The sequence below is a fragment of the Halichoerus grypus genome, chromosome 6 (genome assembly GCF_964656455.1).
Source record: "Halichoerus grypus chromosome 6, mHalGry1.hap1.1, whole genome shotgun sequence".
Lineage (NCBI taxonomy): Eukaryota > Metazoa > Chordata > Mammalia > Carnivora > Phocidae > Halichoerus > Halichoerus grypus.
This window is the reverse complement of record NC_135717.1, coordinates 39,096,466-39,122,824: the sequence shown is the minus strand read 5'-3', so window position 1 is coordinate 39,122,824 and position 26,359 is coordinate 39,096,466. Positions and strand designations below refer to the sequence as shown.

General features: G+C 59.4%; 4 protein-coding genes, 1 long non-coding RNA gene and 2 other non-coding genes across 7 annotated transcripts; 2 read left to right on the top strand and 5 right to left on the bottom strand.

The window, feature by feature from the left end:
• Positions 1-7,834: 7,834 nt before the first annotated feature.
• MSRB1 (methionine sulfoxide reductase B1) lies at positions 7,835-12,008 on the bottom strand. Its single transcript, XM_036083294.2, has 4 exons — positions 11,854-12,008; positions 10,133-10,281; positions 9,804-9,918; positions 7,835-8,717 (listed from the first exon to the last, which is right to left on the bottom strand). Exons 1-4 carry the CDS (start codon positions 11,906-11,908, stop codon positions 8,686-8,688), a joined length of 351 nt encoding a protein of 116 aa, XP_035939187.1. The 5' UTR covers positions 11,909-12,008; the 3' UTR covers positions 7,835-8,685.
• Positions 12,009-12,365: 357 nt separating this feature from the next.
• RPL3L (ribosomal protein L3 like) lies at positions 12,366-19,727 on the bottom strand. The gene is made up of 10 exons (XM_036083289.2): positions 19,611-19,727; positions 18,935-19,127; positions 17,375-17,543; positions 16,024-16,159; positions 14,537-14,723; positions 14,280-14,440; positions 13,973-14,074; positions 13,445-13,540; positions 13,112-13,231; positions 12,366-12,434 (listed from the first exon to the last, which is right to left on the bottom strand). Exons 1-10 carry the CDS (start codon positions 19,611-19,613, stop codon positions 12,378-12,380), a joined length of 1,224 nt encoding a protein of 407 aa, XP_035939182.2. The 5' UTR covers positions 19,614-19,727; the 3' UTR covers positions 12,366-12,377.
• LOC144382308 (uncharacterized) lies at positions 14,706-18,272 on the top strand. The gene is made up of 2 exons (XR_013448954.1): positions 14,706-15,227; positions 16,383-18,272. It is a non-coding gene; the product is annotated as an uncharacterized LOC144382308 (long non-coding RNA).
• A 2,069-nt stretch (positions 19,728-21,796) lies between the features above and the next one.
• NDUFB10 (NADH:ubiquinone oxidoreductase subunit B10) lies at positions 21,797-24,232 on the top strand. Its single transcript, XM_036083293.2, has 4 exons — positions 21,797-22,071; positions 23,331-23,469; positions 23,715-23,854; positions 24,072-24,232. Exons 1-4 carry the CDS (start codon positions 21,924-21,926, stop codon positions 24,173-24,175), a joined length of 531 nt encoding a protein of 176 aa, XP_035939186.1. The 5' UTR covers positions 21,797-21,923; the 3' UTR covers positions 24,176-24,232.
• A 116-nt stretch (positions 24,233-24,348) lies between these two features.
• RPS2 (ribosomal protein S2) lies at positions 24,349-26,350 on the bottom strand. Its single transcript, XM_036083292.2, has 7 exons — positions 26,137-26,350; positions 25,961-26,050; positions 25,546-25,653; positions 25,109-25,282; positions 24,871-25,030; positions 24,557-24,648; positions 24,349-24,467 (listed from the first exon to the last, which is right to left on the bottom strand). The coding sequence occupies exons 1-7, from the start codon at positions 26,311-26,313 to the stop codon at positions 24,387-24,389; spliced, it is 882 nt and encodes a 293-aa protein (XP_035939185.2). The 5' UTR covers positions 26,314-26,350; the 3' UTR covers positions 24,349-24,386.
• On the bottom strand, positions 24,712-24,846 carry LOC118530204 (small nucleolar RNA SNORA64/SNORA10 family). The gene has a single exon (XR_004914513.1). It is a non-coding gene; the product is annotated as a small nucleolar RNA SNORA64/SNORA10 family (small nucleolar RNA).
• Positions 25,357-25,490, bottom strand: LOC118530203 (small nucleolar RNA SNORA64/SNORA10 family). Its single transcript, XR_004914512.1, has one exon. It is a non-coding gene; the product is annotated as a small nucleolar RNA SNORA64/SNORA10 family (small nucleolar RNA).
• Positions 26,351-26,359: the final 9 nt, after the last annotated feature.

The window sequence follows — 26,359 nt, the reverse complement described above, 5'->3', positions numbered from 1 at the left end:
CAGGAAGGAGGGAGAACTGGGGAGAGGAGGTGGGCTGAGCTTCAGCCTGCTGGACCAAGTAAACACTGTCCGTGGGGGAGATGACAGGGAGGGCCAGAGCAGAGCGGGACAGAGTCTATGGAGGGAGTCTTGGGGAGGAAGGTCATGGTGAGGGGAAGGCCCAGCCTGGCCTCACAGACCCATGACCCAGCTGCCCAGCTACGTCCGAGTGCCTCTGCAGACTGTAATTACTCCTTCGTAGGTGATTGTGATCCCCATCTGTCTCCTCCCCCTACCCATGAGCTCTGCAAGGGCAGGGATGGAGTCAGTCTTGATCCTTTCTGTGGCTCCACACCTAACCACGGTAAGCACCCATGAATGTTTGCTGAATGACCAGTGGACTGGCTCTGTGGGGGCGGGGGGTGTGTGTACATGTGCAGCTGAAAGAGCCTACGTGAGCGCCCCTCCCCCACACTTCTCTCCACCTCTTTCGCAGCCTGTCCCCTCCGCAGGGTGGGCACCCCCAGCGGGAGCCCCCACGGGCAGCAGGGTGGGGTGTGTAAGCAGCTGCCCCGCTCCGGAAAGTGATTACTAACACTGTGCCTCCCTCCCTCCACGGGGGACAGCTGGGGGAGATTTCACACATGCGGGGCTTCTAGGAACTCCGTTCCCTGGAACCACACCCCTACCCCCTAGACCCACTCCTGCAGTCTGCTGGGGTTCTGGAGCCTACAAGGGGGGCCAAGGCGAGGGGGCTGCGGCCGAGGGCAGGCCCAGCTGTCCTTGATTTGTGTGGGGTTTTCCACTTCAGATGCCGGATTTGCCTGAGCACATAGAGGATGCGGTTTCCTCCTGGAGAGGGACCCCTAAGAGACGTCTACCCACGACCCCCCCCGCCCCGGGAGCCCACTGTTCCCACCTCACCCTGGTAGGGAGCGCTGGGGGGGGGGGGCACGTGCAGCCCAGCTCAGTGCTGAGAGGTCCCTGCTGTCACCCAGCTCTGCTCCCTCCCAGCAGGGGACCTTGCAGCTATCAAGTCTCCCTGAACCTCACTTTCCTACTTTAGAAAGCAAAGATGACACTAGCTCCCATCTCTCTGGGTGCCTAGCTCTCAAACTCTTTATGATAAGGAGGCAGTGGACGTGTGACAGGGACCCCAGCACAGGGGTGCCCTGAAGCTGCTCCCGCCCTGGCAGACCTCACTACTCATAATTCATCTTCCCTGGAGACAAGACTGGAGAGGAAAGACTTTCCTGGGGCCTGGCTTCCTGGTGACCAGCTCCCCCTGGGGACAGTGGGGCACAGAAGGCTTTGCCAAGGCAGACGAGATTCCCAGTGTCAGGAGGGACAGATGAAGAAGTTCCCTTGGCCAGGAGTGGGGAGGAAGGAGGGCCTCCGGGATCAGTAGCCACATGGAAGGGGTCACACACCTGCAGGGAGCCTGCCTGAAGCCGCAGGATTTGCCGAAAGAGGCCAGACCCCTCTCCTGCACGGGTAGGGCCACCAGCTGGCTTCCAGCCACCCTCACTCCTTTCCCTTAGGTCTTCCTGGAGCCATCAGCACAGAGTGGGCAGGGATAACAATATAGCAATCCTTCCAGGGTGCAAGAGGGGCGCGCTGGCAACAGCCTGTATCCTCAAAATGAATCTAAAGGGTCTCATGCAAACAGGACTCTCTCCGCTCCCACGCCATCCCCACCTCCTCCAGCTTCACAGCCCCAAGCCGGGCCTCTGAAAGCAGACGCAGCTCAGCATCCTGGGGAAGGCTGGGTATCATCTCAATGGTCCCCACATCAGGGCACTGGGGCTCTGGGGCCAGATCTAGCCATCCATGCCCTGCCAAGAGTCCCCAGGGACGACACAGTGACTGTGAGCATATTCCATCGGGAACGAGGAAACAGATGCAGGCTCAGGAGCCCCGTGCTCTGCAGAGGGCCCTGGACCACGTGTGCATGTGGGGTGTATGTGTGCGTGGGTGTGCACGGTGGGGGGTGTTCACAGGCTTGCCACCAGTTCCCAGCCACCCTTCCCAATGTGGGAAGCCCCAAGTGTGCAGCTCTCCACACACCGGTGACCTAGGCCCAGAAGCAAGTCCAGCCTGGCTGGTGGACAGGGCACCAGAGAAGGCCACACTCCATGCCCCCTCATTTCCAGGGGAAGCACGCCACCACCACAGTTGGCCAGACAGGCATGCAGCCAGTCTTGTCGGGCTTGGCCCTCAAGGGAGACCCAGAACCCAGCTGCCAGGACAGAGCATCTTGGGGCTGGCGCCTCAAACTCCTCCCCTTCACCAGCCCCCGCCCTAAGCTGCAGGCTTTCTGGTCTGACCAAAGGACCCTGAAAATTGACCCCCCCACTCCCTCCTCAGAGAACAGTGACTCTGTCCCCTACACCAGCCCTTGCCATCCTCCCTCTGACTCCAGCTTCCCTGCCCTCCCCACACCTCCAGACACACATCAGGGGTTCCTGGCTCAGAGATGGGGACCCAGCAAAAATCCACAGTGTCTAGACTAAGAGAACAAAAAGCCACTAGAGTCAGAGGCGGAGGGCGCAGCCCAGGCAACAGGCAGACTGCACCATGGGCGTGCAGAGCCCACAGGGCCCTATCTCCTGCCTACTCCCGCTCCCGAAATGCAGCTGCCAAGCCCTTTGAAGCCAAGAGTTGCTTGTAAACGTCGTCGTTGGAGATGAAACATGATAAGACATGAAGATGGGCTGCAGCATGGATAATCTCTGCGGTTTTACAAGGAACAAATCACGCCTGGAGACAGACCTTGGGGGATGGTGAGGGCTTGGGGTGGAGGGAGCCTATCTGTAGGTAACCCTCAGCCCCTCCCCTCCTGTCAGCCACAGGGGCCCACAACTGTCTTCTCTGTGCCTCTGGCCCCTGAGCTCTGGTAAGCAGAACCCTAGGGCCAGGGTAGGGTGGTCAGTGGTCCTGGGGTCCCTGCATTTCCCAGACCACGGACACACTCATGCAGATGTGTGGCTTGGCTCACTCATCCCTACAGAGGGAGTGGGCAGAAGGCAGTGGAATCTGATATCCGTTCCTCGGTTCCTCGGGGAAGGGAATGAGATGAAGGTGCTGTGGTCTCTGACCTGGGCAGGGGTGAGACCTGCAAGGGGACAGCAGGGACCCATTCTGTGCACATGTATAGGAGACCTGCCCAGGGCCCCTGCAGTGGGGGGGGGGGGGGGGAGGAGAGAGCCACCAGGAGAAGCTTCTAGAAGAATTCTGGCACATAGGGAGGGGATGAGGAAGAAGGAACAGCAAACTGGAGAAGCAGGAGCACAGGGGCAGGTTTTAGAAAGGAGCTTGGCTGGCCTGGAGGCCCAGGTGCAAGGGTCTGGGTGCCGGGGGTGTGGATAATAGAAACCGCATAGTTATGATGCATGACACTGCTGTCATCCGGGGAGTGGAAATCTAGCTGGAGAAATGGGGTCTGTGGGACCAGAGCCAGCAGAGTCTGGGGGAACCACTGAGGGAAGTTTGTGGTCTGTTATTTTGCAAAGATCACAGTGGTTGGGGGAGGCTAGCTCGGGGCAGGCAAAGATGCGTGGGAGGTGGGAGCCCGGAACCTGGTGCCCCAGGTGGGCCCGGGCGTGGAATGGCCGCAGGGAGGGGGAAGCAGGGGGCGTCGGTGCACGTGGGTCCCGCCAGGCTGCCCTGGAGAAGGGGCTGAAAGCGTCCGGCCAGCACCCGCGCCCCCTGCAGCCGTCCCACCCCCCACCTCTGTCCCGCTCCAGCTGACTCGGGCCTCGACTGCTCTCCCTGTGCCCGTCACTTTCGCGAAGCCCACCACATGGAGCCCCTGCACCCTCGGACGCCCGGAGGCCTCAGCCTGTGTCCCGGGTACTGGCATGTTGGGCCGGCGTGGCCGAGGAGCCCGGGGGACGCCGGCACTGACCACGGAGCGCCTCGGGGGGTAGCGGGGCCCTGGGCCAGAGCGCGGACCCGTCCTCGTCGTCGTCGTCGGAGATGCCGCCGCTGCGCCCCTGGCGGCGTCTCGGGGAACTGCAGGGCCTGGCCGACCCGGCCTGGCTCACGCACAGCGCGGAGCGAGCTCACCCCCTTCCAGTGGGTGCTGCGCTCGCTGCCTGCGTCCCTACCTGGAGAGGGGTCCTTGGGCACGGGTGCACTCGGAAGGGGGTCATCGCCCTGGGTTTCCTACCAGGACCTCGTATGAAGGTGGGGGCACGGTGGCTGGCTTGGCGGTGACCTTCGCTGACCTCTCTGGGCGCCTCCTCCGACTTGCCTGTCCAGCCCACAAACAGGCCTGGAGTCAGGGCGTTCCTGGCACCTAGCCATCGGCAGCACTCCCACCGGGGTCACGGCTGTCCCTGGCACTTGTCACTCAGAAAAATAGAAAGCCGTGAGTGAGCACAAGCCCCACGCACTGTCAGTTCACTCACGCCCTCTGCCATGGGCCCCTGCAGGGGATCAGTGGAATCCCAGACACTTGTCTTCTCTCTCCCGCCAGTCCCTTGCCCTGGGTGCCCCTGCGTGCACGGGCCTGCCGGCTGCTGGTGACTGGAGTTGACAGAGCACCACCAGCCGTCTGCCCCTGAACAGAACCCTTGCCTGCAAGGCGGTGCCCTGGAGGTTCCACTTGGCACGGAAGGGGGCACTGGTAGGGGATGGCAGGAGCTGGGTTCTCAAAGAGTCTTTTGTTTCTCAAGGAGGAAGCAGGGCTGTAGGCCAAAGGGGATGGTGTAACCCAGCAAGAGGAAGAGGGTGGGGGGAGATTTATGATTCCACAGGAGACACCTCGTTCCCACCCGGCCCCCGGCAGACAGACCCTGCTCATAGCCATCTATCATAGCCATCTATATCCAAGCTCCTGATGAAAGGGGACCTCGGGGCTTTGGGGCCCACCCTTCTCCCACCACCCCTCCAAGGACCCTGCTTCCAGCCCTCCCACCGCCAGGGAACCTGGATGTGTGGGTGTGTGCTTGGAGCCCCGAAGTCAGGCATTGCTTTCACGGCGTCCCTCCCAGCCTCACCAGCCCCAGCACCAGCCTGAGGCACCCGCAGTTCCTTCAGCCCACCCTGCTATAGATCTGGCCCCAGAAAGCCGGCCCCAGGGCCATGTCCTGGACACATCAGTCCAGTTTGCAGAAGGCCAGCCTGTTCTTGGATCCAGTTCACTCAGGGACATGCTGAGCCAGCATGCTGAGCCAGGAGTGCTGGGAGAGATGAGCAAAGCCCAAAGTCCATCCTAGCCCTGGGCCTGGAGATTCCTGCATACAGCGGGCTCCCTCCCCACCCCTAGGCAGCTTCAACATGCCTACTGCCTTCAGACTATGCTCAGAAGGTGGTCACCACCTTCCCAGAGCCCCTGTTCCTCATCTGGGGCACAGATAAGAGGAAAGCGACAGGTGCGGGCAGAGAGAGCCTGAGGCCTCAGGCAAGTCCGTCCCAATCTCTGAGCCTCCTGTTCCTCCCCTGCAGAATGAGTGCCTGCCCCACGACGGTTAGGGTAGAGACTCGGGGCAATGTTGCCTATGGAAGTGCACTAAGCATTCAGTCTCTGCGCACCTACAGTGGGCTTGCCCTCGGCCAAGGCTGGCTGCTAGACTCGGAGTGTGCGGATCACAGGCTGGCCTGGGCAGTGCCCTGGGGCTGATGACAATCCCAGGTGACTAGGGCAGCCCCAACTTGGGACACAGAGGGGTTCCTTCAGGAAGAAGTCAGGCAGAGGTAGGAACTGGAATCATGGGGCGGAGGGCACACCCTCTGCAGTCCCAGGCGGGGGTGGGGGGTGTTTCTAGAGTTGCCATCAGGACTGGCCCCCAGCAGGGCAGAGATGGAGATGTCTTCTAGAGAGGGAGGCTGCCACGCTGTGGGGAGGGGCAAACAGCAAAAAGCCCCTCCTGCATGGGGTTCTTTTGCATGGTCCTCCTTGGCGCTTTCTGTCATGCTGACCCCTCCCAGCTGCTGCACAACTTCCTCTGTGCAAATGACCACTGACCAACTTGGTGTCCGGAATCTAACCCACAGAGCGACATCTGCTCGGAATCCACACATCTGCCGTCACCCTCTGCCCCACCCCCCACCCAGGAGACAGGCTGGGTTCCACAGAGGAAGGTTAAGCGCTCCACCCAAGGTCACACAGTGAGCCAGCAGCCCCTGCACAGGCCAGCGACCCCCTGCCAGAGCGGGGACCCCTGGTGTGCGGCTGGGGATGGGGGGGAAGGGCAGAGTCCCGTCACCAAGGAATGAACAGACCAACAGTGTCACCAGCCTCCCTGCCCCTCCCTCCCCAGCCATTGAAACCTCATCCCTCCTCTACCACCCCCATCCTCACACCTGCAGGCCCCGGTCCTCCCAACACGGGGATGCTCCCAGCTGCTGAGTATGTCCATTTCCATGATGCCTTCAGAACTGGGGAATGACTACAGGATGGGCCCCCCGGGAGACAGGCCTGAGCTGGAAGTCTATTGACCGCCCGCCTCCATTAGCCCTCCTCTGACACGGAGTGTGTGTGTCCCCTGGAATTGGAGTCAGTCCAGAGCCCGTGTCTAATAGTCCCCGGAAGGTCTGATTATTTCCTTTTCGCCGGTGCACAGCCACCCCAGTATAGGTCGTTTTGGGGAAGGCTGGGAGAAAGATTAACAGTATATAATTTTTGGCAATGTACCAAGATCTTTCCTCAAGGGGACCCAGCCTCCCTGGGTCTGTAAACCAGCTCATGTCTGGGAACTGACTGAGGGATCATGACTTTGTTTTTACGATTCAAGTTAGACTTCTGTTCACTTGACCTGGAACGCTTCTGTTCGTTCAGATCAGTAAGAATTCAGGAGGCTTCCCATCGATTTCACGTCCAGGTACACCGTGACCAGCTGGCCGACGGCCAAGCTCTGTGCACCTCACACCAACCTGACTGGCACTCTGACTCCACGGTCCATCTCAGTCACCATACCCTCCTTGCCTTGGGCACGTGACCTCTGCCCCTCGGGATCCAGTGATCCCCATTGCATTTCGTTTTCCCAGCTCGCTGGCAGTCCTGTATGTAATTTCTGGCCTCGAGAAGATGCTGGGGCTTGCTCACAATCATGGTGAAAGGCGTGTCCCCTGGACCCGAGGTTGGGGAGCGGGTTTTAAAGGATAAACCGACTGTGACACTCCCATCTCCCTAAGTCTTTGGACCCTCCCTCCATCAAAGCAAGGCAGTGCAGGCCGCCTTCCGGGCCATGTCTCAGCCAACCGAGTGACCAAATAGTTTGAGACCCCTCTCATCCCGAGCTGTACCATTAAACCTCCAATCTCTGCTTGGTGAGTCCCCATCAATAAATTCAGCCTGATCCAACTTTACATTCCCTTTACCATCATCCATTAATATCCATTCTTACACGTTCCTGGATTTGTCCATAGAACTGGGAAAAATCGCGTGGTTCTTCCGCAGTACATCCTACCCCCCACGGGTGGCATTCTGACCACCCCCCGCAGGGCGGGAGCATGCGTCTGTCGCCTGCCGTCTGTGCCCTCTCAGGGCCTCTCTACGTGCTATATGCTGCCACCCAGGAAGCTCTTCTTGCTTCTCTCACCTGTCACTGCTGAGCTGAGATGATCCTCCCGTTGGCATCCTCCTCCCTGACCAGTGGGGCCAAAGCACTAGCCCCCTCATTGCCCCTCCACACAGTCTAGCATCATTGCTCTTCCGTAGATATTCACAGCCCAGACCGTCACCTGACGGGAACTGTCCCTCAAACACGCTGGAAGGCCCTGAGGGGCAGTGAGGCCCGTCTGTCCTATGGCGGCATCCCCAGCGGCAGGCTGCACCTGCTCAGTGAGTATTTGCAGTACAAGTGAAACAAGGTGTCCCGGCATCCGAGGGGAATGAAGACAGCAGGCCTGGGTTCCATTTGTTTACTGATCTCCTGAGGACTCCGGGGGGGGGGGGGGGGAGTTAAGCTGGGAGGGGCCGTGGCATCACCCACCCCCCCAGGCGTATGCCAGAAGCCACAGCCACCACTTCGTGGGAAGGTGTGAGCTCTGGGCTGTGAGCTTCCCGGCCCTGACCTTGCACAATCAAGGTAATGAAGCAACCACTGTCCTAAGCCTGAGTGAGGCAAGGTGCACCCACCCAGATTGTGAAACAGGGAGGATTTCTCCTCTCAAAACTAAGAGACCAGGGGTCTGTGCCCTTGGCCCGCTCCTCCAGCAGGTCACAGATCTTCACCACTCTGGCTGCCTGGAAGGGTTTAACCAGAGTGCATCATGTAGTGACCGGAGCTGGGGCAGCTGGCGAGGGCTGCCTCCCTTTGCATTCTGTCTCCCCGTATAGCCTGGGGGAGATGGGCACGAGCTTTGGCGAGGGCCAGAGCCTATCTCAGAATCGGGTCCCACAGGGGTGAGTCCAGACAGGCAGGGAGAGGGCAGTGGGCTGAGGAGAAGAGAAGGTGGGGTGTGCCATCATTCAAGGGCAAGCCAGGCTTAGAACCCACTTCCCTGAGACTCCCATATGAGCAGGAGGCTAAGGTGAGCCCACAGCTGGCCCTCCAGGCCCATCCTGGCAGCAGGCTATGGGTATCATGGCAAACAGTGTTCTTCCCAAAGACAACCTGCGCAGAGCCAAGACCCCCTGACGCTTCAGCCAGCCCCCCCACCCCACCCCGTCTGAATGTCTGGGGTTCCAATTCCAAGGTGCGATGGCCAGAGTGTCATCTCCCAGATGGCCAGCTGGAATGGGTATGCGCTGCCCACCTATAGCTCCTGAGAGCCAGAAGTTCCTTTGCCTAAAAGAAAGGCGGGAGGGGAGAGAAACACAGTCACTGCTACATTATGCTTCACATGCCATCCCCTGAGCTAGCCAGCCAGCTCCAGCCTGCAGGACTCAGGCACCCAGCTTGGGGGGGGTCTGTGTGCCCCGTTTTGTTTTACGAAACTTTTCATCAGTCACGGTCCCGCTGGGGGCACGTGGGGAGCTGGGATTTGAGCTACAAAGTGGGGGGAGGAGTCCAGAGGGGCTGGCTGGGCAGAGAGACATGGGCTGGCTTGTGAGCACCTGTGTGAGCAGGAGGCCAAAGGGCCAGAGGGGATGCCGCGCTCAGATAAAACTCACATGGGAAACAGCTGCCCAAACTGCCAGTACAGGGAGCCCTGCTTTCACAAAGGTCAAGGCCGGCCACTTTGCTTTTACATTTCATTCACACCACATGCCCGTTCCCTACAGTACTGAGGCAACGGCTTTTCTCATAAGTGAAAATCCTCTTTGGGTTTCTTCCAGTTAGTGAAAATAGGCGCTAACGTATAAGGTCTTTTACAAAAGTGTAGTGGCACAAGGGAAACTCAGAAAGTGGGAGATACTCTTCACTTTACCCCATTCTGGCTGATGAAAAGTTTCATAGGAGCGCTCTATTTGCAGAGTGGGAGAAACCCGTAGTAAGCATACTGCCCGCGGGAGCATATAGCATATTGCCCCCGGGGCACCACGTCAATGCACCTGTCCTCAGACAGGCCTGTGAAGGGGGCTCAGCGAGCACAGCCACCGTGCGGAGGAGGAGGCCTGCTCAGAGAGGGCCACACAGCTCCACTCCCAGCCCTCAGCCTCTGCCTGGCCCTGCCTGCCCCTCCAGTCTCCAGGAAGAGCCAGGCCCCCACAGAAAACCCTCCACCTCATCCACCCTCAGATGCCCCTTTTTGGGGCACACATGATCAATCAGGACACCTGCCCCTTTGGGGTGGCCCTGGGCAGCTCCTGAGCAGTGTGCTTTGGGGCCCCCAGGATTTGTCACTGTAAGTGGATGAGAATAGCGTGCCCCTGCCCCTGGCCCTCTAAAATGTCAATAGGCCTGTGTCCAGCTGCCAGAAAGTGAGCTCACCTTTCGGGATGAACTTCAGCGAACTGCTAAATATTCAGAAGCGGGACTGCCCTGGCTTGGGGCCATCATTCAGGAACTCATGGCCCAGCCCGTTCCCACATTTGCCGCAGGACACCTGGCAAGACCACAAAACAACCGTGCAATGGCCCCTCCTGCCACCAGTACATGGTATCCCCCCGACACCCATTTCCCAAAGTAACTGCTGGTGGGGGAGGTTGACCTCCATCCTAGGGCCTGCACAGGAAAACGGTCCTGTTTCCCTGTTTCCATCAGGACCCCAGGCTCTCTCTGGCCAACACCCCCTCACCATCCCCTGCTGCTGCACCCACCTTTAAGGCTTCAGTTGAGTTGCGCTCCGGACGCTTGGCCACACTATCAGCATGAATGGTCTCAGTGAAGGCGGGCCACGGGGATGAGTGTGCGTACTTTGAGCGGCTGGAGAAAAGCTCGTAGCCACACTTGGCGCACACATAGACACCTGGGGGCAGAAGGAAAGGCAAAGGCAGATACATTGGCTCCACTCTCTGGGGTGAGCTGCCAAATCCTCACGCCCAGGAGAACAGAGCACTGTCCCCATTTGCAGGGTGGCCTGCACATCCTCCCCACACCCTCACCTGCCACCCCCAGGCCTGGGTATTGGCTCTATGGGGAACACACCACTGAGCTCACATCCAGTGGTTCTTAGCACGTGCCAGAGCCCAGGAGAGCCACTTTTCACTTATCTAATTGACTCTTATCAATAGTCCTGTGATGTACACCTTGCCATTTTAGCTTCGCTGTTTTAAGTAGGCAGGTGCCCATGCCCAACGTGGGGCTTGAACTCATGACCCGGAGATCAAGAGTCACATCCTCTACTGGCTGAACCATCTGGGTGCCCCTTTTCCAGTTTCGTTTTGTTTTCTTAAGAGGACCTTTCTGTTTTAGAGATGAGGCAACTGAGTGATACAGAACACTCCACTCGAGGGTGTGCATTCAGGAAGGAGCCCAATGGTCTGATGAGGACTCAGCACGCCCACCCCTGCAGGCCCCAGCCCCCCCTCTTCCCAAGTGGCCATTCCTGATGCCCAATGAAGCCTTAAGCTGGACTCCCAGCCGCTGGCCTGCTCTCCACGTGGGAAGAGAATGGTCCCAACAAGAAGGTCTCCAGGACAGACAGAGGGCCCAGGAAGACAGAGGGCCAGGGAAGAGAACAGGTTTTAATCTATCCCCAAAAGATCACTTTGAGGGGGGTAGAAAAAGGTTGTAAAACTGACGTCAGTCACAGCTGACATCCACAGATGCCCAGTGTCACAGCCCAGCCCCCTAGGGGGCTGACACCCAACAGATCCCACCAGGGAGAGCACTGCCCTAATCTTGCCTGTGGGCATGCTTTTACCAAATTAGTCCATTACCAGGAGGCACAGCCCAGAAGGGTACATACAAGGGCCTCTCAAAGCCTGGGGCTAGGGCTGAGGGTTGGCCATGCCCCAAACCACCCCCCACCTCCACTCAGGCTGTCTGGTGAAACTTCACTGGCACTGAGTGGCCTGGCGGCTGTCCCGGTTGCCCAACCCCAGGGCCCTGGGCAGATTGGGGAAGCACCCAGGCGGGCACATTGGGTCCGAAGGGAACGTTCTGTGCTTGCCGGCTAACCCCGCGGGTCCCAGGAACAGGGGAGGGGAAAAGGCTGGGGTATCATCAGGGGATGCCGTTGGACAAGATCCTTCATCGCGTCTCTCTTAAGTCCAGATCCTAATCCGGAACCCCCCCCCCCGCACCGTAATCACCCCTTCCAAGTACCCCGACCCCACAGATTCCTCCCGGAAACCGCCTCGCTCACGCACTCCTCGAGGTCAGCGACCCTTCTCTCTAGTGTCCCCTCTCCCCTCAGGTACCCCTCCTTTCCAGGGCCCCAGGCCCTTCCCTCCTCCGGGACCCCTTTTACGCACACTCGCCCCCGTGGGGTCCGCCCTTCCGGGGTTCCAGGGCTCCACCGCCGCCCGAGGGCAGCGACGCCCCCTCTAACGCGCGCTCCCGCCCCGCTGTCCTCCGAGGAGGTCACGGATCATACCCGGCTCAAAATGGTTCTGGAAAACCTCGCCCCCGAAGAAGCTGCAGAATGACATGGCGCCAGCGGGACAGCTAGCGTCCGCCGCCCGGTACGGATCCGAGGCCGCTGGCCCGCGACAGCCCGGCCCGCACCCGGGGTTCCGCCCCTCCTCCCGAGGACCAATCACTGCCCGGAGCCTGCCGGGCAACCCGAAGCCCCGCCCCCCAGAGGACCAATCACGTCCAGGGACGCCGAGCCACGGCGCAGGGCCCGCCCCGAGACCCCGCCCCCTACATCTCCGCCCCGTCCCCGACACCGCCCCCTGCCGCCCCGCCCGAGCGCCAGGGGGCGCCGCTGAGCTGCTCCGGGTTGGGGCGGGGCCACGCCGCACCGGTCCTTCCCCGAGCCGAGCCCCGGGCCACCCTCCTTTCCGTGCTCCCAACTCTGAGACACCGCGGGCAGAGTCGCCTCCGCACTTTATTAGACAGCGGGGACAGGCGGGGGTTGCGCCGCGCTTCCTTCAGGCTCCCTCCATCGCAAGCCGCCTACAGGTCTCCAGAGGTCTCTGGCTTTTCCTTCTCAAGATGCTTCTTCTGGGGACCCTGGTTGGGGGGTTGGGGGAGACACAGGAGCGCTAGCTACGGAGGTCTGGCCGGCAGTCCTGCCCCTGGCCAGCTGCGGCTCTGCTTTTCTTTCCCTGCACGGATCAGTGCCCGGGGCTGGGCTCCTACAAGCCCCGCGGCGGGGACGGGAGCAGGGGCGATTCAGTGCCCGGGGCTGGGCCCCTACAAGCGCCGCGGCGGGGACGGGAGCAGGGGCGAATCAGTGCCCGGGGCTGGGCCCCTACAAGGGCCGCAGCGGGGACGGGAGCAGGGGCGATTCAGTGCCCGGGGCTGGGCCCCTACAAGCCCCGCGGCGGGGACGGGAGCAGGGGCGATTCAGTGCCCGGGGCTGGGCCCCTACAAGCCCCGCGGCGGGGACGGGAGCAGGAGCGAATCAGTGCGCGGGGCTGGGCCCCTACAAGCGTCGCGGCGGGGACGGGAACAGGGGCGAATCAGTGCGCGGGGCTGGGCCCCTACAAGCCCCGCGGCGGGGACGGGAGCAGGGGCGAATCAGTGCGCGGGGCTGGGCCCCTACAAGCCCCGCGGCGGGGACGGGAGCAGGGGCGAATCAGTGACCGGGGCTGGGCCCCTACAAGCCCCGGGGACGGAAGCAGGGGCGCCCCCGCCACACTCATCCGATCTAGCTGCCCCAGGGAACAAGCGGTGGGCCGGCTCACCATGAAGACCCTCTTCTCTTGGGCCGTCTGGAAGCGGCCATGGCCAAACTTGGAAGTGGTGTCGATGAACTTGAGTTCGATATTCTCCAGGGCCCGGCGGCTGTGATGCACCAGGAGGGACTGGGGGTCCGTGGAAGAGGAGAGCCAGATGTAAGGTCCTCACCCACCGCCTCCCGCCACCCCCAGTCCACAACGGGAAGATCTCACTCACCCAGCTCCTGCCAGAACACCTCCCTTTTTGCTCCCCCATCCCCACCCTGCTCCAAGCAAGGCCCCCCAACCCTCCCACGGCCCATGGGGCTACGGCTCCCCACCCACCACAGAGGCGCTGACCTTCCTCAGCGTGATGACCCGCTTCTTGGTGCCCGCGATGCAACCCTTCAGCATGACAAAGTCGTTGTTGACTTCCCCATAGTGCGGGAAGCCACCCTGTGGGAAGGTGGGTCAGGATGCAGACCTCTGCAAGGGGCAGCTGCAAGCCTGGCCCCAGGGCAACACCCTGGATCACTAATCAGGGCAGCATCTGAGCCACATTCTGAGTCCTTCCTTACCTCATTTCACAATCTACATTTTAGTGAGGGAGAAACTGAAACTCAGGGATGTGGAGTCCCTTGTTCTGGGCCCTGTAGCTGCACCATACTGCAGCTGGGATTTGAACCCAGGTGGCCTGAGTGCAAGACCACAGTTGTAGCTTCTGTGCCCCACACCCCGTGACAGCAGCTGGAGTGTAAGCCATCTGCAGAGGAGGTTCAGAATGCGGGAACAGCACGGTTTGCCAGTGGCCACTCTCTGGGGCCTGAGCTTTTGGGGCAGGGCAGTACCCCACATGCCTGCTCACACATGCACGCCACGCCCGCTCACCAGTGGTGTAATGGACTTGTCAGTCACGTCGTAGCTCGTGGACGCATTGTTCTTGACCACCTTCCCATCCTCCTTGTGCAGCCCCCGGCCAATACGGTAGATCTGCCAGGACAACAGGGCACATGGTGGGCTGCAGGTGGCCTCCAGGGCCAGTGGTATGTCTGTACCCACCAGCACGTGTGCTTGGACCCAGGCACTGGCAGGGGTGTTTCAGAGCCTTTGGGGGGCCAGCAGTGTCTGGGTCACGCACCCCACCCAGCGGGGTCTGGTCATGAGTGTCCCTCTACCACCGGGACTGTGGACGCACCTTCTTGTTGAGCTCTGTGCGGTGGTGGTAGCCCTTCTGCCCGGCCCGAGCAATGGAGCAGCCCACGCGGGCAGGGTGCCAGGCACCAATGCAGGCCACCTTGCGTAGCCCCTTGTGGGTCTTCCGTGGCAGCTTTTTGGTATGCCAGCGGCTCGTGACCCCTGCAGGGGGTGGAGGGGGGCTAGTGGCTGAGAGGCCAGTCTGGCCCCACCCCCTCCAGGGAGCCTTCCCGAAGCCACCACCCCACCCAGCCCTACCTTTGACACCCCGGCCCTTGGTGACGGCAATGACATCAATGACCTCGCTCTGGCTGAACACGCTGTGCACCGGCACCTGCTTCTCTAGCCGGGCCTGGGCCCAGGCCACCTTCTCAGCCACTGTGCCGCCGTTCAGCTGGATCTCCATTATGTGGGCCTTCTTCTGCCGGAAAGGCAGCAGCTTCATCTGCAGGACATGGCACAGCCAGTTGGCTCCCAGAGGCTCCCAGCCCCTATTTGCAGACATGGCATGCCTGGCTGGTGACCCCCGGCAGGCTTTCATGCATGCATTTGTTCAACAGATGTTCCAGTGCTTGGGTCTGTCTACTCACTATGTTCTATGCTAGGCGCTGGGGGGATAGAGCATGGAATGAGGCAGGCAGGGTCCTGGCCCTCAAGGAGACACTATCTAATTGGGAGACAGAAATCAAGTAAATTCTTGGACAGGGCAGAGTATTCTAATGGAATATTGGGGGCAGAGGGGACAGTTATTGCACATAGGGCAGTCAGGGAGGACCCCTCTGATGTGACATCAATAACAAGAAGGAGCCACTAAGTGAAGATCTGAAACTTTGGGGAGCAGAGGGAACTGCATGTGCAAAGGCCCTGTGGCAGGGAGTTGGTGGGATGGAAAGGAGTGTCGCTAGACCATGGTGAGCGAGGAGGAACGTGGTGCAGGATGAATTCAGAGGTGAGCAGGAGCCTGCCCGTGCAGGTCTTGTGGGGAGAAGCTGGGGCTTTATTCTAAGTGCAGGGTGTGACACTGTGCTTCATATGTTTAGATATCTTTGGCTGCTGCTGTGTGAGGCACGGGCTGTGGGGACACACAGGTGGAAGCAGGGATACGGGCCATGGCATAGTGCTCAACAAGTACTTATAGAGCACCTACTGCATACAAGGCACAGACTGAGCAGGCAGCCATGGCCCCTGCCCCCATGGAGCTCCAGTCTGTCAAGGGAAATGGACATGACCAATGACAGGCATAACCAGGAACAGCAAGGGAGGAGCGGGGTGCTGCTCCAGGCGTAGGCGAGAAAGCCTTCCCTGAAGACAAGATGCCAAGGCGTCTTCCAGAATAAGCCAGAAGGTGTTAGTAACCTTTCAGCCCACATCAAGCCAGACCCCATGTACGAAGGCTCACATACACACTTGTGCAGGCCCCAAAGGGAGGGGGCTGGCCCTCTACACTGGACGTTTGGCAGGAGATCCAGGCCTTTCAGGGCATGGGAGGGCCCTGGTTGAGCACTAGGCATGGCGGGTGCCCCACAGCCCTCAGAGCACACTGACCCCCAGCATGCCATCCCTGGGACAGCTGCCGGCCAATGCGCGGCCAGTCACCCAACTCTTTGGGCCTGTGCCCCAGGCCCGTGGTATTTTTAGGCTGACATTTGCCAGGGCTCCTGGAAGCCCGGGTGGAGGAGAATGGGGGAGGGTGGGTCCAGGGCATGGACTGGCGGCCTGGGTGTGGACAAGGTGGTGGGGCTGACCTGAGTGTGGACAATGACACGGATGACCTTGCAGTACTTCTTCATGGCGGCGAAGTCTTTCTGCAGCTGCTTCTTGCCATTGGTGTCCCGCCACCTCTTGCAGGCCTTGGTAAAGGCTTTCTTCTTGCTCTTGTGCCTGAGCCACATGCAGGAGACACTTAGAAGGGCCAGCCAGGGCAACTCCCCAGGCCCGTCTGGGCCCCACATGCCCACAGCCCACCACGCAGGGCTCTTAGAACAGTGCCTGTCCCCTCCTCCCTCCTTCCCTTCCTGGGGAGGCCACCGCTGGGCCCTCCCCTGGGGTCCCTGGGCTGCTTCCAGCCACCTGCTGGGAGCACAGATTGTCCCTCCCTCTCCAGGTCTCGGGTTCCTCCTCTGCAGAGTGGACACCCTCCTGCCTCCTGAGGCCTGCGAGTGAGCGTCAGATGTGCAGAAGCTGGAGGAAGGGACAGGCAGCCCCCCCACCCCCGCCACCTGCCCACGTTGCTAGAGCTGCAGACCCCACTTGTAAAGCCAACAGCCAGTACTTCATGGCGCCATGCCATTTCGTGCCGAACCCTCACCCAAACTCTGGAAGGTGGATGTATGGTCCCCGTTCTACAGATGAAGAAACCAAAGTTCACAAAAGTCAAAGCCCCTGGATGAGGGGCAAATTGGTAACAGAAGAGAGAGCCAAACCAAGGCCTGCTGCATTTGGTGAGCGCTCGCTGTTTGCCCCTGTGATCCTCACAGCAGCCTGCTGACACAGGGACCGCTCCCCCCGATGCTGTCTCCAGCCCATGGTGTCTGTGATGGGGGGGCGCAATCTAAGGGGCTCTACGAGGTGAGCCAGCTTGCCTGCGGTCATCCAGCCTGCTCTGGCTCAGGGGCCCAAACCTGTCACCCCCCACAGAGCACCAGGACAGGAGTGCCTCCAACTCCGTAAGGATGGGGGTGTGTGTGAGGTTCCTTGGGCAGGTGGGCCTTCCCTTTCAGGACTTAGAGCCAGGGAAGATCTAAAGCCCCCAAATGCCTTTCTTGCTGATGAGAAGAGCTTGTCAGCTGGCTCTTTCCCCTTTTCGCCCTGGCTGCTAGGAAGCTCTGAGCTAACTCTGTCATTCCATCCAATTAGTCCCTTAATTTAACCCTTAATTAGAACCCTCGCTTCCTCTCTTTCTCTATCCCGATCTCTACTCTGGTGCCCTGGCACTCGTCTCTCACTGAAGCGAAAGCAACCCCCCCTGCACACACGTTCCTGCCTGCCGTGCGCTGCAGATACTGCGCCCGCCCACCCCCCGCCACTGTCCCAGCCCAGGGCTGGGGATGGAGGCACGGCCAGCCCACTCGTGCACCCCCTGGGGGCGGCCCCCACCAGTCCTTGTAGAAGCGGCGACGGCACTCATCACTAAGGTGCTCTGCAAAGATCGTCTTGAAGCTCCGCAGGCCGCGAGGGGTGGCCACATAGCCCACCACGCCCACCACCACCAGAGGCGGTGTCTCCACGATTGTCACAGCCTCCACTTCCTCCCGCTTGGAAATTTCTGGAAGAGACCCCGAGAAGGAGCATGGAGGAGGGCCATGTGGGGAAGAGCCAACTCCAGCCCCTCCTGCCCGAGGGAGGGTGGAGCACCGCGGCCTCAGGGAGGGCCCCCACTGACCTCAGCCCCCAGCCTGCCCACTCGCTGCCCCTTCCCTCTCTGCTCCGCCCTGGGCACAGAGCAGGTGCTGGTCAGGGCCCTTCAAGTGCTCTGCACTCTGGCTCAGAGATCTCAGACAAGGCCTGACCTGCTCCCTGCCTCCGTTTCCCCACCAGGTCATCTGGAAATGGGCTAGGAGAGCCAACAGCCAGCATGGCATCCCCCAAAGGGTAGGATTGGGATTCCTTAAGTGGAGCACACATGAACATTCTTAATTTTAATAGTCATGAATATGTGTGGATGAGCTCTAGAAAAATACCTATTATTTGTCCCGAACCAATGATTTTGTAGATGTTATTTCTGAGACTAATACAAAGTAAAAGTACTTGTTTAAAATAAATATTAGGAGTGGGATGTCTGGGTGGTGCAAGCGGTTGAGCGTCCGACTCTTGGTTTCGGCTCAGGTCATGATCTCAGGGTCGTGAGATCCAGCCCCATGGGGGCGACGGCAGGCTCCGTGCTCAGGGGGGAGTCTGCTTGAGATTCTCTCTGCCTCTCTCTCCCCCTCCCCACCGCTCGTGCGTGTTCTCTCTCTCTAAAATAAATTTTTAAAAAATAAATAAAAATAAAACACATATGAGGAGAGATGAAGAAGAGATGGGCAGTTGCCCAGAATTTGGAGGGGTGGTGGCTGAAGCTCTAGAATGGCAACAGGAAGGACCCCTGTGGGGATAGAATGTCTCACGGTAGCACACTTAAACGGGGCAGAACCCCATAGAACTAAATGCGCATGCACATGCACCCCAACCAGGGAAACCTGAACAGGATAGGTTGTATCCCTGTCGATACCTGGTTGTGACCCTATTGCTATAGTTTTATAAGCTATTTCCATTGGGAAACTGGGCAAAGGGTGCATGGGATCCCTCTGTCTTACTCCTTACAGCCACATGTGAACCTACCCTGATCTCAAAATGAAAAGTATATGGGGGCATCTTGTCTTTGAATCGTAGCTCCTGCCCTTACTAATCGGGCAACCGGCAAGTTTCCTAACGGCTTAATTTCCTCATCTGTAAACTGGGGGCCAGGACAGAACACACCTCAAGGTGTGGCCAGTGGTCAGGGCTCCCTGACAGTGTCCTGACTGTGGCTCCCACAGGCAGGGCGTTGCCCTCTCTGGGGCTGCTTCCCCTCCTGGACCCCAGTTCTGGCTCCTAGCCTCCAGAAGTCTTTTCAGATCCCCCCGGCAGGCAGGGAGGCTCCACACCCTCCCCATGCGTCCGCCTGCAGCCACTCACTGAGCCCGGGCCTGTGCACCTCTCGGAGAGTGTGCGTCATGCCCGCCTTGTAGCCCAGGAAAGCCGTGAGGTGCACGGGCCGGCTGGGGTCGTCCCGAGGCCAAGTCTTCACCTTGCCCCGGTGCCGGCTGCTCCTCTTGTGGGGCAGGAAGCCCAGGTGTCCATGCCGAGGGGCAGAGAACTTCCGGTGGGACTGGGGGTAGGAGGGGAGGGAGGTCAGAGCTGGGGTGTCCCTGGTGGGGGCGGTTGGATGGGCCCGGAGCCCAGCCCCAGAGAAGCGAGTTAGAGAACCCAGACTGGGCCCCGGTGGTCTTCGGTACCCCCCTCCCTCAGTCCACGGGAAAGGAGGGAGGTTGGCTCAGGGGCAGTGTCTTAGGGACAGAGCCGGCACCAGGCCCTCCTCACCCACAGGTTTCCTGCTTCAGTGGGCTGCGCCTGCTGGGCCCAGGAGGGACAGGCCCACACTGTGGCTCAGGGCTAAAGGGACAGGGGGCCACTGCCATCTGTCCATCTTCCTGCCCATTCTAGGCCGGGCAACCTGAGCTCTGGCCCCCTGTTGTCCCTTCAGTCACCTACTCCCCCATAGGCCCAAGGACCATCCCTGCTGGGAGAGACTCCAGAAGCCCACCTGCCCCTCCCAGGAAGCCAGCTGGCTCCTGCCCCCCAGCCCACTGACCATGGCAGCCGGTCCCTGCAGGTCAGGAAGGGAAGGGGCCTCCCGACAGGCGCTGGAGGTCGAGTGGCAGGGCCAGAACGCACAGCAGCCAGCTCCCAGATTTAGCCCCTGGCAGGGGAGCTTGTTCACATCCCGTGGCGGGCATGGGCTCCCGAGCCAGGAGCAGGCCCAGCCTGGGGCGGGGCAAAAGGGGGCATCAGATGGGCAGCCTGGGGTAGGGATACCTGGAGCCAGGCCTGTCACTCCTGTCCTCAAGGGCCCTGGGACTGGCTCACACCCACTTTGTTTTCTGCCTTGTATTACCCTCTCAGGACAGGAACACCTTGGTCTGCTAAGGAGTCAAGGAACCCCAGCTGGGGAGGGGGCTTCTTCCAGGCTTGCTGTGACGAGGGTCTGGCCCAGTGGGCAGGCAGTGAGGTGGAGGGAATTCCTGTCCTGTCTTGAGGGCGGTGAGCCCAGCCTGGACAAACTGCAGGGTGCCGGGGGGGTGGGTAACCGCTGTGATCCAAGAACAAGAAGTCTATATGGTTATAAAGTTCTGAACCCGGAGAATCAGTTGCACAGGCCTAAAATACCTCTGAGGGCCTGTGGGCCTTGCCTTGCTGATGCTAAGATTCTATGCAACTCAAATGTCACAATTCTCTGTTGTTGCTGCTGTTACTCGCAAAGCTACTTTTATTATTTGGGGCTGGACCCCACAGGAATAAAATCCCTGGGAAGGGGCAAACCTCAGCCCCCCGAGTGGCCCAGGGGGAGAGAGGCTACCTGAGGGAAGGAAGCACGGGAGGGATGCCCGCAGACTCAGGGCAAAGGGGATGCGGCCGCCAGTGCTGAGGCCCGAGCGCACTGCAGGACACATGGCCTGTGGTGGGACTGACTCCAGGTGCACAGGCCAAGAACCAGAGGGCCCGGCACAGAGCCACAAGCTACTTGGGTTCCTCCCTCTCATCTGCCTCATCTCACTTCTACTACATGATCTCCAAGTCCCTCTGCTGCCTGGTAGCAGCGGAGAGCTGCCAGCCCGGGGCTTTCCCTTAACCGAGGTCTCTGCTTTCTCTTACTCTGGTGAGCCATAGTGGCGGCGGCCACAGCTCCAGCCTGAATCTGTTGGGTTCCCTTGTTCAGTCCAATGTTGCAGGGCAATGTTGAGATTCTTTTGGTCAGGGGGCACCTGGGTGGCTCAGTCGGTGAAGCGTCTGCCTTCAGCTCAGGTCATGATCCCAGGGTCCTGGGATCGAGTTCTGCATCAGGCTTCCAGCTCAGCGGGGAGCCTGTTTCTCTCTCTCCCCTTCCCCCTGCTCCTGTACTCTCTCTCTCTCTCTCTCTCATACATAAATAAATAAATAATCTTTTAAAAAAAATTCTTTTGGTTGCACAGCGTGTGTTTCTAAGAGTTCATGATTTCACGATTTGACATTTCTATGATCAACGATTCTGTGCATCCATAGAGTTGATGGCTCCGCTGCCCTGGCCCCAGCCTCTAGGCATGAAGTGACCAGCACCCTCCCTGGTACTGGTCAGGGGCCGTGCCAGGTATGGAGATCACTGAAGGTGGTCAGCAGGGCCCTGGTCAGTGGAGCTGCCCCAGGGGGCACACCAGTGCCCAGGGCCAGGGCAGAACCATCAGAGCCAGACCAGAGCACTGTGCACCCAGGGGCCCCCAGGGCAAGCCCTGCCTCTTGCTCTGTCCCACACAGGACCCCTAAGCTCAGTGGCATTAGCCTGTCCATGAGAGGCCCTGGAAGACACAGCGGAGCCCAGAAAGGGCTGGCTGTAGGGAATGGGCAATTCGGGAAGGTTTCCCGAAAGAGTAGGGCGTTGGGTAGCGTGTGTTATTTGTTGATGCTGTTGTTTGTTTGTTCTAGCGGCCAGAGTTCTCCAGAAGAGCCCAGCTGTGTTCATCTTGCTCCCTGCTGCACTTGCCACGTGCCTGTGCACCAAGAAAGCTGAATGGTTTACTTATTCCTGTGTCTGTCTTGTCTTAGAATGTAAGCAGGAAGGAAAAAAGAAAAGAAAAAGGAATGCCAGCACGAGCCTCTGCTTCGTTCCCCAGAGTATCCCACCCGCCAAGAGCGGCGCCCAGCACAAAGGACGCGGGACCGAAGGGGAGCGTGCGCAATGCTGCCGCGGCCCACCATTGGATGGGCCGAGAGAACTACAAGTCCCATGGTGCCTCGCGAGCACCGCCCCCCCCCATCCCGCGCAGGCGCAGCCCCGGAGGGCGTCCTCTGCGGCGGGCAAACTAGGCCGTGGGACCCTGGCGGAGGCCGGGGTTGTGCGTCCGAGAGTGGATACCCCTCGCGCGCGGCCGCCATGCCGGACAGCTGGGACAAGGACGTGTACCCCGAGCCCCCGCGCCGCACGCCGGCGCCCTCGCCGCAGACCTCGCTGCCCAACCCCATAACCTATTTGACGAAGGCCTTCGACCTCCTCGTGGACCGGCCCGTGACCCTAGCGAGAGGTACGGACCCTATCCGGGCCTCGCCGCTCCCCAGGGCCCCTCGCCGCCCTTCGGCGATCCCCGCACCCCTTCGCCCAACCCCGGGCTTCGCCCCCGTGACCATCCCCCGCCGTCCGCACCTGCGGGCCGCGTCGCCTCCTTGGACCCCCCCGCCCCCCACCTTCACTGCACTCTAGGAACGCCCCTCACTCCTTCACCAAGACCGCTCACTGCTTTCTGGCCCCCGCCGCCTGGGGAACCCTCCACACACCCCTGGTCTTCGGCCTCGCCCAAATATTAGCGGATCGCAGTCTAGCCTGGGGCTTGCTAAACCCCATTCTCCCTGCACGCTTTGCATCTTGCGTTGTGCACAGAAGGCAGTCAGCAAACGGGTGTTGCCAGCCTTCTGCACACCTGCTGCAAAATGACCGGGGTGGTCAAGTGCTGGCCGAGGTCCCCTCAACCTAGATGTGCTGTGACTTGTACTCCGTGTGTGCTCATGCTTAAGAACTGTCCAGATCCCATCTCTGGTCCAAACCAGGCAGATGTTTAAAACAGCTCTTTGTGGCCCAGTTTGTTGTTCAGCTAGCCCAGTGGAGGCAGCAGCAGGAGCACACTCTGCCCTCAGTCATTAGTGCCTGGCAGTTCATCCATGCATTTAACTCATTCATTCGTTCAAACAGCCCAGCCACCCACGTGCTGCGATGCCCTGGTGGCTCCATTCTTAGGATAAAGTCAGCAGATCAGAACCCCAAATCTGGAAAAGGCACAGCAATGAACCCACTCTTTCTTAGAAAGTGTTTTATGTGTCTGGAAGGATGAGATTTCACTGGTTCCAGCTTATCAGTTTCTGGGTGGGGATGCTGAGGCCAGGTCAGTGGCAGCAAAACTGGCTTGGGGCCTCTGCCTACACGGGAAGACCCTGTGTTGTGGGGAGGTTGGCCAGCAGGTAGGACCTATAGAAGGGTGTGGGCTTGCAGAGCATGGGTTCAGAATCCTGAATTCTCTCTGGGCCTACGTACTCTACTGGGAGCTACCCCCTGGTATAATACTCATGGTGCCTGGCTCCCAGGAAGCCCTCCGTAAACCATAAACGGTGGACCTCACCATTAGTAACCCAGGACAACCAGCCACACCTGTTCTTTGAGAGTCTAATTAGCAGTGTTTGTAAAAGCAGTCTGCCCGTTCCATGTCTTGTGAGAAGGAAGAGAGCTAAGAGCAATTTCTGTGGCCTGTCCAAACCAACGGGGCCTTTTGAGTCTGGGGTTTTTTCCTTACAGAGTTTATAGAGCGGCAGCACGCGAAGAACAGGTATTACTACTACCACCGGGAGTTCCGCCGTGTGCCAGACATCACTGAGTGCCGGGAAAAGGATATCTTGTGCATGTTCGAAGCAGAAATGCAATGGAGAAGAGACTAGTATGTCCTGCCTGTGTGTGTCCCTTAGGAAACACTGAGCCTCACTCAGTGAGCACCTCTGTTGGGCTCTTATCCCCCAGGGATACCATGGGATGGTGGTCAGCTGCCAAGAAGGCCTCCTGGGGTTCGCCCAGATCTTGAGGGTGGAGGGGCCAGACAACAGGGCCCTAAGGTCTTGCTTTCATTCTGCTGTCTCTGGGTACAGGGAAAGGATTCCTCGTAAACCACCTTTTTTTTTTTTTCAGTAAAGTTGATCAAGAAATCGTCAACATTATCCAGGAAAGGCTGAAGGCCTGTCAGCAGAGGGAAGGTGAGAGCTACAGGCAGAACTGTGCCAAGGAGCTGGAGCAGTTCACCCAGGTGGCCAAGGCCTACCAGGACCGCTGTAAGCAAGCCCCCACCCTGGCCTGATCCTTCAACACTAACTTCACTGCCCAAATTGTGCCAGTTGTTGGGGGAGAGGGTGATTAAGAGAATCACTGTATCCCAGGTCCCTTTTCTGCTCAATATCTTAGCTGTTTCCTCCCCACTTTTAAAGAAGATTCTGGTCTGTATCCTGGTAGATTTGGCCCATGACCTCCCTCCCTCTATCTCTTTCCCAGATCACGACCTGGGGGCCCATTATTCTGCCAGGAAGTGCCTGGCAAAACAGAAGCAGCGGATGTTGGCAGAGAGGAAGGCGGCTAAAGAGGCCGCCACTGCCTAAAGCAGCTCCTTGAGCACCTTCACAAGATTACTATTAAAATAAAGAGTAATTAAGAAACCTGTTTTTGGTGTCACCTTTAGTCCCCAGCCTGGACCTGTTGACCTCACTGGTCCCATCTCCCTTTAAATCCAGCTACAACTAAGCTCATAAGAAATATACACAAAAGGCACTACTAACAAACTTTAGTTCACTTTATTTTTCTTGTATAAAACTAGGTGGTGGCCACAGCTGGAGCCTGGGTCCTCTGCACAGAGACTCTGGTGTGGGTCTTCACAAGATGGTCAGTGAATTCCTAGAAAAAGAGACAAGGCTTTAGCTGTAGCCACACCTCAGCACCCTGTGCACCTATCCAGGCTAAGGGGGTGGCTGGGCAGCCAGTACCTGATATGGAGACTTGGTGAACACCGTCTCCTTCCAGAGGTCAGGGGTGAGATAGCTGTAGGTCTTGGAGATGGCATCAAAAGTAGCCTTAGCTGGAAGAGAGAAAATAGAAGGTTGGCAGATACACGTGACACAACACCCCAGATACAGACAGAAGATGTTGCGCTCCTAGGAACAGAGAGGCCACTTGGGGCCAGTCTGCCATGCATTAGGAGGACCTTCCTCTCTCTCTCTCTCTCTCAAAATACGCCAAGCACACACTGAGTATGATTAAGCGGAGCTGAGAGGCCACAGCCTCTGTGAGGGCCACCTACCAAAGTTCCCCAGGGTGGCAGTGCAGCCTCTGGCCGAGGTGTAGCAGTCGTCAATACCGGCCATCATCAGTAGCTTCTTGGGCACAGGGGCTGAAACAATGCCAGTGCCTCTGGGGGCGGGGATGAGACGCACCAGCACAGAGCCACAGCGGCCAGTCACCTGCAAAACGTGGAGGAGTCAGGAGATGGCCTAGGGAGAATCGGCACCACCGCAAGCCCCCCCACCCCCCAAGCCTACCTTGCATGGGACAGTGTGGGGCTTGCCGATCTTGTTCCCCCAGTAGCCTCGCCTCACGGGGACGATGGAAAGCTTGGCCAGGATGATGGCCCCACGGATAGCAGTGGCAACCTCCTTAGAGCACTTGACACCCAGGCCAACGTGTCCATTGTAATCTCCGATGGCAACAAACGCCTGTGAGGAACCTGACATGGTTAGGAGTCCGCTGGCCGGCATGGCACTAGCAGCCACCAACAGCCACCAACTAGGCCTGTGGCGCCCCTCAAGGAAGGAGTGGCCACCGTGAGGCCACTCTGAGGTCCCGAGGAGATCCTTTCTCTCTCTCCCCATTACGAAAGCCACGCGTGTAGTGACAAGCGTGACCATGCAGAGCTGAGAGAGTCACACCCAGCCCCTTGGCAGGTGCAGCCCAGGAACACATGAGGTGACTAGGATACCTTGAACCTGGTCCGCTGGCCAGCACGGGTCTGCTTTTGCACAGGCATGATCTTCAGAACCTCGTCCTTGAGGGATGCTCCCAGAAAGAAATCAATGATCTCAGATTCCTATGGGATGAGAGATTGCAACGAAACCGTTCACTAGAAAGCTCAGGAACCATCTGTAACCATTCTCCCTAGATAACCTCCACCCGGATCCTAGAACTGGGTTTCCAACTGTCCACATTTTGTGTCCAAGTCGAATACCCTAAGTCAGAGATAGAGCACCTAGGCACTCACACCCTCCTCAGACGTGGAGCCTTGGCCGAGGTGGACAGATCCCATCCCTGGACCCAAGGCCAAATGAGCCTCCCGGGGACCCCACCTGCCAACGCCCTGTCCGGAGGTGGGGCGGGGGGGAGGACCCCCTCGTTACCTTGATAGGCAGAGAGAAGAGATAGATCTCCTCTAAGGACTTGATCTTCATGTCCTTGACCAGGCGGCCCAGCTTGGTGACGGGGATCCACTGGAAGGGGAAAAGGCGCCGATAACTACGGTCGCCCGATCGGCGCCGCCCACGGGCCCGTCTCACGCGCGAGGGCCCGAACCTACCTCCTTGTCCTCGGCCTTGCCTCCGCGAGCTCCGCGGCCTCGACCCCGGCCCCGACCACGGCCGCGACCGCGGCCCCGGATGCCGCTGCCGAAGCCTCCGCGGAAGCCGCCGCGGCCTCCCATTCCAGGGCCCCCGGGCCCTCCGGGCCCTCCCGCAGCACCGGCGTCATCCGCCATTTGCTGAAAAGAACATCGAGAATGAACCAGTCAGCGAGGCCCTGGC

Bases quoted from the DNA above. Each gene is read 5' to 3' on its own strand.
- NDUFB10 (XM_036083293.2), top strand. From the start codon at position 21,924: ATGCCGGACAGCTGGGACAAGGACGTGTACCCCGAGCCCCCGCGCCGC. The intron at 22,072-23,330 runs GTACGGACCCTA...TTTTCCTTACAG, and splicing joins GCCCGTGACCCTAGCGAGAG to AGTTTATAGAGCGGCAGCAC. The intron at 23,470-23,714 runs GTATGTCCTGCC...TTTTTTTTTCAG, and splicing joins ATGCAATGGAGAAGAGACTA to TAAAGTTGATCAAGAAATCG.
- RPL3L (XM_036083289.2), bottom strand. The intron at 14,441-14,536 runs GTAGGGCTGGGT...CACCCCCTGCAG, and splicing joins CAAGGGCCGGGGTGTCAAAG to GGGTCACGAGCCGCTGGCAT. The intron at 12,435-13,111 runs GTGAGCCGGCCC...CCCCCCAACCAG, and splicing joins AAGAGAAGAGGGTCTTCATG to GGTCCCCAGAAGAAGCATCT.
- RPS2 (XM_036083292.2), bottom strand. From the start codon at position 26,313: ATGGCGGATGACGCCGGTGCTGCGGGAGGGCCCGGAGGGCCCGGGGGC. The intron at 25,654-25,960 runs GTAACGAGGGGG...CTCATCCCATAG, and splicing joins TCTTCTCTCTGCCTATCAAG to GAATCTGAGATCATTGATTT. The intron at 25,283-25,545 runs GTATCCTAGTCA...GGTTCCTCACAG, and splicing joins GCCAGCGGACCAGGTTCAAG to GCGTTTGTTGCCATCGGAGA.